Raw genomic sequence first — 11,662 nt, forward strand, 5'->3', positions numbered from 1 at the left:
TTTTAAAAAATAAATAAAAAATATTTTTTTAAAAATCTACAGGAAAATGAGGAATTTTTTTATCTGATGGGCATGTGTTTTTGCAATAAGGTATGAGGCAAAGTCAACAGCAGAGAGTAGGAGGGAGTGATTTGAAGAATGTGAAAAAGGTAGGAAACAGTAGTTCAGAGAGCAGAGAAAACTGAGAAAAAAGGATTTCAAGCTGCGTTGAGGGCCTAATGGAGGTTGATGATTCTTAACTTGCTCAGCTGTGTGATTACCGTCACCAATACTGAACTACACAGGTGAAAGTATAGAGATGTTTGGATTCATCTGGGTGGAAGCGGGGTAGTACTCTGGAGTCTTGCCTAGAGGGATAAGGATACAGTAAACCCTCAGTTTTTTGGACCTCGATTTAACAGACTTCAGATTGAATGGCCAAAATTTTCAGTCCATATGTGAAAATTAACACTCTGGTAATTTTTAAAATGCTTAACCAAGATTTGCTTATAATTAAATCAACAGGTTATTTCTTTTGTTAATTCACTATTATTTTTAACAAATTTTAGCAAATAGGCCATATGTTGGAAAAAACACTGCAGTAATTTCAGCAAATAAGTAAATATTACATATCCACAAATATAGTCTACATATATAAATCCGAGGGTCACCACTTGTAAACGTTGTTCAGTGAATGATTAGCATGTAATCACACTGCATTGCACTCAGTAATTGGTTCTGTTGTCTTGTGGAGTGACTTTTCTGCAGCAGTTTTAACACTTGCTGATGTTCCCATATGCACTAAGTCACACCCCAGCCATGTGCATTTGTCTACTCTCGGTAACTGGTGAATGCCAGCATTTAATAGACCTAATTAGTATAAATTTAAAATTACAGTAATACATATAGAAAACTTTTCTGTGAAATTAAACTTTTCATACATACTTAATTTTAATGACACATACATGTCTACATAAGTAAAAACAGGTAAACTAATTTGTCAATTTTTTAACATATGCATATAACAGATTTTCAGCTTCAATAGACACCTCCTTATCCAAATTAGTCCATTATATTAAGATTTTACTGTATCTGCAAGAGAGGTAATGGTAATAAATTCAGGAATTAACATGAGAAAGTGAGCAAGCAAAGATTGTAGGAAAGTGATAAAAAGAGGGAAAGTGTGTGGAAGGGGAAAGAGTAAATTGAAGGATTCATGAGGTCAAAGAATTGTGGCAGTTGGGTTACTTGAGCAGGTGAGCTTGGGGAAGCTTGTGATGTTGTGGAAAGAGAACTTGATGTCTGAATTAGTGATTTTAGATGTGAACATTCTGGCAAGATCTAGGGCAGTGATGGCGAACCTATGACACGCGTGTCAGAGGTGACACGCGAACTCATTTTTTTGGTTGATTTTTCTTTGTTAAATGGCATTTAAATATATAAAATAAATATCAAAAATATAAGTCTTTGTTTTACTATGGTTGCCAATATCAAAAAATTTCTATATATGACATGGCACCAGAGTTAAGTTCGGGTTTTTCAAAATGCTGACACACCGAGCTCAAAAGGTTCGCCATCACTGATCTAGGGTATAACCATATGATTATATAGCTAAGGTGTAATTCACTGAACCAAACCATAGAACCACTCTCTCCTTCACATGTTATAACACTCACATCCACACACTTCTTTGCCCTTCAGTTGCAGGCCCTGGAATTAATGGACTTTAAGAGTCTGACTGGAATCTACCTTTCCTGTCTTATTTTTCCACCTCACCCCTTCCCAAGTCGTAGGCTCTAGGCCAGTGGTTCTCAACCTTGGCTGCACATTAGAATCACCTGGGAATCTTTTTAAAATCCTGATTTCTGGGCCTCATCCTCCGGAAATTCTGTTTCTTTGTTATGGGGTGGGGCCACAACATTAGTAACAAAGAAACAGAATTTCCGGAGGATGAGGCCCAGAAATCAGGATTTTAAAAAGATCCCAGGTGATTCTAATGTGCAGCCAAGGTTGAGAACCACTGCTCTAGGCAAACTGAATTATAAACTTTCCCATCGTCTTGCCTTTGTGCCCAAGGTTCCTTCTTCCTGAAATGCTCTTCCATTTCTGAAATTACACATTTTACCAATCATTTAGGCCTCAGCTTAAAAGCCTTGACCTCCATGAAAGACCTCCAGAACTCCCTCATAGGAATTCTCGTAGTACTTCATGCATACCTCTCTTAAGACATATTATTTCCTACTTTGTGTCTTTGTATACATTTGGGCCAATTTTATCTCTGACTCCTTGAGATTAAGATTAGACACTGCCTAGAGTGATTTTCTACTCCATCTTCAAGCATAGCGACCTACAGAGATTATACACTGTGTTAACTGCCTATGTGTTTCCAAAGTGTGGTACATATGATTATTTTAGGTGACTCACAGCCAAATGATTTTTAACAGTTGGGTATTCTTTTAATGTGTATTAGAAAAAATACTTTGTTTTCCATTTATGATTCTAATAAAATGTTTTCTCTTGAAAATAAGTGCATTTAAGCTAAAAAGAATCAAGGGTTTGTGTTTTTTTTTAATAGCACAGGAATTACACAAATAGAGAATTCATGAAGGTTACAATTAACCTGTCTGAGGTTTGGCAAACACTGCACTGAATGAAAAAAAGACTAGAGCCCAGCCAGAGTGGCTCAGTGGCTGAGCATCAACCTATGAAACAGGAGGTCACAGTTGGATTCTGCGTCAGGGCACATGCCCAGGTTGTGGGCTCAGTCCCCAATAGGAGGCAGCTGATCAATGATTCTTTCTCCTCATTGATGTTTCTATCTCTCTCCCTCTCCCCGCCTCTCTAAAACCAATAAAAATATATTTTTAAAAAGACTAGAAAACCAAATCACAGAACTATTCCCTCCTTCACAAATGACTTATTTAAATAGTAGTACCAGGGTTTATTCCATCTCTCCATTGATAATCTTCTTTAAGAATATAAATACAAGAATTGCCTATCTTAAAAAACAAAAAACAAAACAAAAAATCTCCCTCAACTTCCTCCACTTGTTGCCCTGAAATGCTCACCTAAAGCCTATGTCTACTTCCTCACCCTCTACTCAGTCCACTGATTGAAACTGCTCTTGAAATGATCTCTTACTAATTGACAAAAACAATGAACACTTTTTTGTCCTTATTTATCTTGGCTCTCTAGGCAGCATTCGACATTATTGACTGTTTCCAAAAGGTTCATTCCTCCCTACACTACCATATCACCATATCTTCAGTCATTCCTTCTCTATATTGTGCCCTGATTCCTCCTCTATACCTTAAACATTGCTCCAACTTTGTTTTATTATGATGATTATAAAAGGAATGAAAAACTGTTGTTTGTACCTGATTTAAAAAAATGAAAAAGTACAGAAGAGAAACCAGAGGTTAACAACCTATCTATTTTTCCAGCAAGGAAAAAAAAAGTGTGAATATATCATCTTTTGTTCTTTCACGGCAATGTTCTGAACTCCAGGTTTTGGCTCCATTTTGTTTCTAGTTAATAGTATGTCTTTAAGATCTTTCCATATGACCTCTTAGCACATATAAGTCTATTTAGTTATGGCTGTATAAATATTCCAATGAATTAATGTATTGTAACTTATTTAACTAGTTCCTTGCTGATGCCCATTAGGTAGCTTCCAAGTTTTATACAATTTTGAATGCCACAGTAGATATCTTTATATTTATATTTATACTAGTGGCCCAGTGCATGAAATTCATGCACAGGGGTGGGGAGTGTCCCTCAGCTCGGCCTACACCTTCTCCAATCTGGGACCCCTCAGGGGATGTCCGACTGCCAGTTTAGGCCCGATCCTCTCGCAACCCAGGACAGCTGGCTCCTAACCGCTCACCTGCCTGCCTGCCTGATCACCCCTAACCACTCTGCTTACTGGCCTGCTCACCCCCAACTGCCCCCCCGCCCCCGCTGGCCTTCTCACCCCCAACTGTCCCCCCATGCCAGCCTGCTTGCTCGCAACTGCCCCCCCATGCCAGCCCGCTTGCCCCCAACTGCCCCCCCTGCTGGCCTGATTGCCCACACCTGCCCTCCCCTACCAGCCTGCTCGCCCCCAACTGCCCCCCACCCCCGCCAGCCTGATCACCCCCAACTGCCCTCCCCCCCTGGCCTGATCACCCCTATCTGCCTCTGCCTTGGCCCTGCCACCATGGCTTTGTCCAGAAGGTCTCCCATGTCTAATTAGCATATTACCCTTTTATTAGTATAGATTGTAAGATTTTTTTTATCTGAGTTGTCAGATCAAAAGTAATGTTTTTAATTCTTGTATCCTCAAATTACCCTCCACAAGTTACCAGAATGTGTATCCCCCATCATGCAGAAGACTGCCTGTTTACCCTCACTTTTGCCAATACTTAGTCAGTGAAATTTGTTTTCTCAGTCTGTAAAGAACTGAGACCTAATGGTTCTTTTTCTTTGCATTTCTTTAATGTGTGAGGTTGAGTATTTTTCTTATATTTGTTGGTGTTTCCTATTCTTTTTTCTGAACACTATTTACATCCTTTACCCACTCATTCTATCAGGTATTCATCTCTTATTGATTTGTAAGCTGCTCTTTGTATATAAAGGAAATAATATAAGTTGTACTATAATTTTTTCCTTTTGATCTTGCCCCAAGGCAGTCTTTAGGCGCGCGCACACACACACACACACACAAACACACAGCTATTACATACACATGTCCTCTGAATGTATGACTCCTAAATCTAACTCTAGCCCAGACCTTTAGACCAGCTTCAAGTTCCAATTGTTGATTATGAAGCTAAATATGAAGCTAAACTCATGTATATTTATAAAGTCAGCATATCTAGAACTAAATTCATCTCTCTCCAAATATGCTCATCCTCTTATGCTATCTTGGCTAGTAACTTGATCACTGACTCAGAAATTTCACCTGACAATCTTCTAAATCATCCATTTCTTTATTGCTGCCTCTATCCAACTGACCAAAAAAACAAAAACAAACCTGAAAATTTTACCCAAATGACTGCAGTTCCATCCTAACTATTTACTACTGGCAATGTCACACAGTGGTTAAGGAGCACAAGCTGCAGTCAGACAAAACTAGGTTTGTATCCTGGCCCTGACCATTCCAAGTTATGTGACCTAGAACATATTTCTTACTCAAAACCTGTTTCCCTATCTGTAAAAGATAAGTATCATATCTACTTCATAGGGTTATTGCCAGGACTAAATGAAATTATATGTACAATATTTGACATATAATAAATACTCAAGAAATGGTAGCTATTATCTCGCTGCTCTAATTTCCCCCATCCTCTTCTAACCCATCCTCACTGCTGCCAGTCTAACAAATCCAACCATCCCCTTGCTTGGAATCCTTCAGTGACTCCTCCCTTCACCACACACACACACACACACACACACACACACACACACACACACATCTTTTTAAATATATTTTTATTGGTTTCAGAGAAGGTAGAGGGAGAGAGAGATGGAAACATCAATGATGAGAGAGAATAATTGATGTGCAGCTGCCTCCTGCACATCCCACACTGGGGATCGAGCCCACAACCCAGTCATGTGCCCTGACCGGGAATTGAACTGTGACCTCCTGGTTCATAGGTCAATGCTCAACCACTGAGCTACACTGGGTGGGCCACACACACATCTTTTTAAGACCTATGAATTCCTTGGTAAGGTATACAAAGCCATTTATATGGTCTGTTATTGTTCACCACAATCCCACACATGCTACCCCTCAGCCAAATTAAGCTACACGTCATATTCTCAAATTCTATATGCTTTTTCACACTTCCATGGTTTGGAGCACACTTTTCATTTACAGACAAGTCCTCCCCTAAGTCCACTTCATAAACACTGATTCAAGACTCAGTCAAGCATTATCCTTTGTGCTTCTGCAGCACTCAGCACTTATCTCTGCCCTTGTACAAATCATACTGTTTGATATTTACCTGCTTGTCTCTCCCACTAGACTGTGAGTTCCTTGAGGGTAGGGATATTTTATTCATGCTTGTATCTCCAGCATCCAGCATGGGACCTAGTGTTTTAGAGGAGCATCATGTTTGTTAAATAAATGACTAGTTCTTGGTCTAAGCAGAGCTCTGACTTCACCTCTCTGTTCCCTTACTACCTGTGTAGCATTCAGTATCTATACATATACACAATGTTTTACCAACTGCCCCCCATTGTCCACTTCTGTCCCAGAATTGCCAAACCCCCAGCCAAAATTTCTATTGCTCAGTCAAACACAGAAGTCTTAGACTGGTCCAACTAGAAGGGGCCGGAACAGAATGGTCTCAGTGTGGACCCTGACCAATGCCAGTGTTGAGATCAGAGTCTACCCCAAGCCCCAGAACCTAACCTTTAGTATAGCAAGGGAAAATATATCTCAAGAGTATTCCTTTCAGTGTTACTAGACTGGATGACTGCTTACACCAGCCTCCTCAAACCCTGAGCCAACAAGAAGCACACACAGGCACAACAGATACTTTTTCAGTGACTGGAACAAAGCACACTTATCTGAAGCTCTCCACACTGAAAGTCAGGCTTCACATAATCTCTAGCAAGCAAAAAACAAGACATAGTTTCTTTTTCTAGACTCTTTTAATATTTTTACAAGCCAGTAAGCTGCTACAGATGCAATTAAAAAGTAGACACATTTTAAAAAAGGAGATGAGAAATAGCAAAGACCTATTAATGTTTCCCCACCAATATCCCATTGCTAGCTCTCCATGTCCTGAGGAGTTCTCTCCATTATTGTGTGGGGGACCAGATAGCATTTAGGTACTGCTGAGATCAAAGTCTACAGATCGGGTTCTAGACTTGAGTGGGGGTTCATCACTCTTAACCTCTTCTAGGCTGTGCTGGATTCCATAGCCGAAATAGATTGCAAACCCTAGTGTGGAAAGGTAGCTGTGAGGTGAGGAAATAGTGACCTGTAAAGGCTTAATAGTTCTACTTAAGACCAAGAGGGAAAGGAATTGGGATAGGACACCCAAGAAGCATACTCTTCCCAAGTGGATACCTACCAATCACCATCCAGACCCCAAATCGGGCCCAGGTGCCAGATGTCATCTGCATCATAAGGTAAACATTCACAAAGATGCTCATTAGTGGGAGGAGAGGCAAAGCAGGTACCTGAGAACAAAGCAAAATCTTTTTTTTACATACTACAAGGTGACCTAGAAAGAGATCCCTAACCTACTTAGGCAGGAGAGGGAAAGCCCAACTGTGTATTTCAGTACCCACTCATTTAGTATACCTCATATGGAACTGTAAAAATTCTCAAAATTTAGGGAAATGGAACTGGGAAGGAACTAAGGAGTGTCAAAGAGGTCTTTGGTCTAGGTATCTCCCATATCATTCCTTTCTTGCCCAATTAAAGAATATCTATGAACCCTATTTGACTGCAAGGTATCTGGAGCCTATTTTCTTTCAAGATGGGTTGGTAGGGGGGAAAGAGAAAGGTCATTTACCTTAAAGTGAAGGGGAGCAGAGCTCTGTGGCTGTCTCCAGATGACACCAGTGAACCCAGTAATGAGCATCAGGAGCAACACAACCACTGCAATCCACACTGGATCTCCAGAAAGCAGTGGAATTGACCACTGGGCCAGCACCAGGCAAAGGACACTTAGGAGCAGAGCTTCAAGAGTCAAGTTGAGAAACATCAAAACCAATTCTTTCTTGAGACCAACATGTTAAGACATTAGGCACCCCATTCCAAGGCGGGTCATCTCTCCAGTTCTTCCTCAGCCACCAAATGCCACATACTCTCTCCCCCACATCATGCTGACCTCAGAGCCACCCCAGAGAAAAATTTCATTGCTCACCAAGTAGTGAGGAACAAACATAGACAACTTGGCCAGAGAGTGGAGTGGGGCTGAGGTTGTGCGGACAAAATAGTGCCTGTAAGGTCAGCTTTTCTATTTCAGGCATCGTCTCCTCCTGCAATGCCAGTTCATCTTCCTCAATCCTCATCTCCTGGCCAGGCTGATATCTGAAGCAAGAGTAAGAAGGCAATAATAACAACAACCCTTAATTGTTTTTATGATCTTCTCTCAGGCAGCTTACCCTTTCTGGTCACCATGAAGGGCAGAAGCTCTTTTTGGCAGAGAGGGATATCCATATTCCTCAAGGATAGTCAGGATGATGAAGGCAAAGGGGGGAGGAGGAGCAGATCCCCATCATTCCCCCTCCAAGAATAAAAACCCAAATCTCAGCTTGGGGATGGAGTCTCACCTGAGGATGAGAACACAAATAGACACCAGGGAGTAAGCAAGCAGGGTCCCAATTGACATGAGGTCCACAAGATCAGCAAGTTCAAAGAGGAATGCCATTAATGCTGCAAATGATGGGCAGAAAACAAAAAATCAGAAAAGGGAAGAGCAAAGTTAAGGGAGTTGGTGAAACAACTAGGGAAAGGGCAAAAACGATTTTTCACCTGCAATAATGCCAGAAACCACAGTGGCTATGATGGGGGTGCGTGTGCCACTGTGGATCCGGGCAAGGACACGGAAGAGCAATCCATCCTCCGCCATTGCGTAGATCACCCGAGGCATGGGGAACATAGAGCCCAAGAGGCTGGAGAGAAGAATGTCCAGAGTGGCATAAGTTGGTTGTGATCTCTCTCCCCAAGCTTGTGAGGTTAAGGACTCTCCACATTCTCCTCACCGACCTTGTGAGGGGTATTCAGTGGTACTGAAAGCTATAACCTGAGACTCTGACAGCAGAGGACAATAAACATTTGACACTGACCTGGTAGAAAGAGCACAGAGGGATCCAATAGCCACAACATAGCGGGCAGGGGCCCATCCAACATGGAGAAATGCCTCAGGCAAGGGACTCTCAGAGTGAAGCTGATAGTAAGGCATCATTAGCGTGAGTGCCGAAGAGACACCAAAATAGGCCAAAAAGCAGATGAACAGTGAAATCACAATGCCCATGGGGATGGAACGCTGGGGATTCTGGGCCTCTTCCCCTGCAGGAAGGGGCACGATGTTCTGAATCAGGAAAGCAGACTCACTCCTCTACCTCCCCCAGTATGCATGCAGCCTGAGCACACACTGTGCCCAATCCCCAGACAGGACAGAATGGAATGGCCATGTTACCAGTGGTAGCAATACAGTCGAAACCAACAAATGCATAGAAACAGGTAGCTGCTCCACGGAGAATCCCCTCAATGCCAAAAGGCACAAATCCTCCAGAGCCCAGAGGGCCCAACCTAAAATAGAAGAAGGGATGAAAAAGGTAAGGGTGTGTCCAGCCAACTCCATACCTTTTCTCTAATGTCAAACTACTTAGGTCTTCAAAGCCTAGGTTCCCATTCCTCCCTACTGCCAACCCAGAACCCCTCAGCATGGATGCCTCCTGCTCCTCATCATGTTCCCAGCTCTGCATCTGCTAAGAGTGAATCTCCTAACCTATGAGTATCATTGAGTTTGTTCATGGTCAGTTTGTAGTCCTCTTCTGTGAGGTTCCAGTTGTGTACTTTCCCCGTAATGAAGCCAGAGATGATGACAAAACCGAGAACCAAAAGGTTCACCACTGTGAACACTTTGGTAACCAAGGCCGACTCACTAGCCCCCACAGCCAGCAATCCTGTGGAAAAGAGGCATTCAGAACTCTAAGCAAGAAAGTCCTCAGTCCCTCTATGTGCAGACTGCTCTTTCCCAGCTTCTCTTCTTTCTCACCATTACCACCTCCCCCAAGCCCTTCTCAGGTCTAGTCCCTCCCCTACCCCCATCATTATCCCAGTCCCTTGCCCTCACCAGTGAGCAACAACACAAGGCCCAAAGCAAAGAAATCTGGATATTCTGCGAGGACATGGGGAACATGCAGTGAGATGCTCCCCTGCAGAGCCTGAGAGATGTGGTTCCCAATCAGGTTGTCAAAAGCTGAGCTCCAGGCTCGGGCCACACTGGCTGTACCTGGTAGAGCAGAGGGAGAAACATGGATTAAGAGTCCCCCCACCTGTCCTCCCTCCCCCCCTAGCAGTCTCACAAGAATCCCTCCGATTTTCACCTAGACTTACTTTTTAAAAACCAAAACTAGTCAACTTAAAGAAAACCAGGATAAAGGTAAGTAGAATGAACAATTTCTCCACACCTTGAAGCCTTCCAGCCTGCCATCAGACACACACATTTAGGGGTATTGAAGTCCTGTGAATGACTTCAACATTCTATCCAGCTTTCCTGACTCAACAGCCCCTTCATTGGCTGTACAGTTTCCTCCCTGCCCCAACATCTCACCAATGACATAGGAGAGGATGAGGTTCCAGCCAGTGGTGAAGGCCCAGAGTTCACCCACAGTGACATAGCTGTAGAGATATGCTGAACCAGATCGGGGAACCCGGGCACCAAACTCTGCGTAGCACAGCCCGGCCAACACAGAAGATAGAGCGGCCACCAAAAAGCAGATCACAATGGATGGGCCTGCTTTATCTTTGGCCACCTCCCCAGCCAGGACATACACGCCTGCACCCAATGTGCTGCCCACACCCAGGGCCACTAAATCCAGAGTGCTCAGGCATCTGGCAAGGCGAGTCTCAGCCATGCCTGGCTCCAGTGTACGTCTGCGTGCCAGCTTATGACCAAATCTGCGAAGTTTCTGCAATGGCATTGTAGCTGGAATTGAAGAGGTTACTAGGACCTGGTGAAAAAAAAAAACAAGACAAAAGCTCTTCAGTAGGGCTCATAATCCCTAAACTCTAGGAATGAATTACAATACCCACTGCACCAAGCACAGGTGCTACTGGGGAGGAAGGGGGGATGGGCGGGAGGCTATTGAAAAAAACAAAGGCAAGTCACTTTTCTTCTAACCTCAGTTTCTTCCCACACAGACAGGAATAACAATACCCCACAGGTTTGTGGAAGGACAAATTTCAGAAAAGGGGTAAGAAAATCCCCTATAGTAAGAACGTGGCCTGGCAGGGAAACTATGGGATTGATCCTAGACTTCAACCCAGGAACCATGGGGCCTAATATGTCTGCTTCCTTAGGAATTAAACAGAACTCGACTCAGGAGGGGCCAGCAAATTGGGGATGAAGCCCAATATCCACATTTTTTTTCAGTCCTCGCCCTCAGGGCCACTCAATAGGTGTGGTTCCTACATCACCCGGAGAGGTGGGGGGAAGCAACCTGGGCTGCAGATCTAAAGTGAGCAGAGCCTCAGTTCCATCCCTCCTCACCAAGCCTACACCGCAGAATTGCGTGGCTGTGGATCAGGGGAGTAAGCAAATGTTAATATTCCCCCATTTCCTCCCGCCCCGCTAGGCTGACCAGCAAGCATCAACAGTGAGGCGGGGCTTCGATATCTAAAAAGACTTGGAGATGCGATCCAAGAGGAGCCCCTGAGCAACCCAAAATTACTCACACCAGAGAGAAGGGGCTCCGCACTAGGCCCCCCTACTCAGCTCCCAAATTATTATGCCCCCATCTAGAAACGGTCTGGCGTTGAGGTAAAAACAAAAAAAAAATAGCTCCCGGGGCCGGGGTCTCGCCAGCAACAGGTCACAGCTGCAATGATGCAACTGCAAACCATGGTTGCCAGAGAATCCTAAGCATGCCTGGACCCTCGCCATCCCCCTCCGACGCACGTGCTGGCCCCCAAGGCTTACCAGGGAGCGGTTAGTCTTGAGTAGGCTTCAGG

General features: G+C 43.6%; 1 protein-coding gene across 1 annotated transcript; it reads right to left on the minus strand.

Moving 5' to 3' along the window:
* Positions 1-6,608: 6,608 nt before the first annotated feature.
* Positions 6,609-10,656, minus strand: SLC7A3 (solute carrier family 7 member 3). Its single transcript, XM_081081383.1, has 11 exons — positions 10,263-10,656; positions 9,783-9,941; positions 9,435-9,612; positions 9,123-9,235; positions 8,770-8,992; positions 8,456-8,595; positions 8,254-8,356; positions 7,845-8,011; positions 7,491-7,657; positions 7,044-7,152; positions 6,609-6,910 (listed from the first exon to the last, which is right to left on the minus strand). Exons 1-11 carry the CDS (start codon positions 10,630-10,632, stop codon positions 6,795-6,797), a joined length of 1,845 nt encoding a protein of 614 aa, XP_080937509.1. The 5' UTR covers positions 10,633-10,656; the 3' UTR covers positions 6,609-6,794.
* Between the last annotated feature and the right edge of the window lie 1,006 nt (positions 10,657-11,662).

Source organism: Myotis nattereri, assembly GCF_964212035.1.
Source record: "Myotis nattereri genome assembly, chromosome: X".
In the NCBI taxonomy this organism is placed as follows: domain Eukaryota; kingdom Metazoa; phylum Chordata; class Mammalia; order Chiroptera; family Vespertilionidae; genus Myotis; species Myotis nattereri.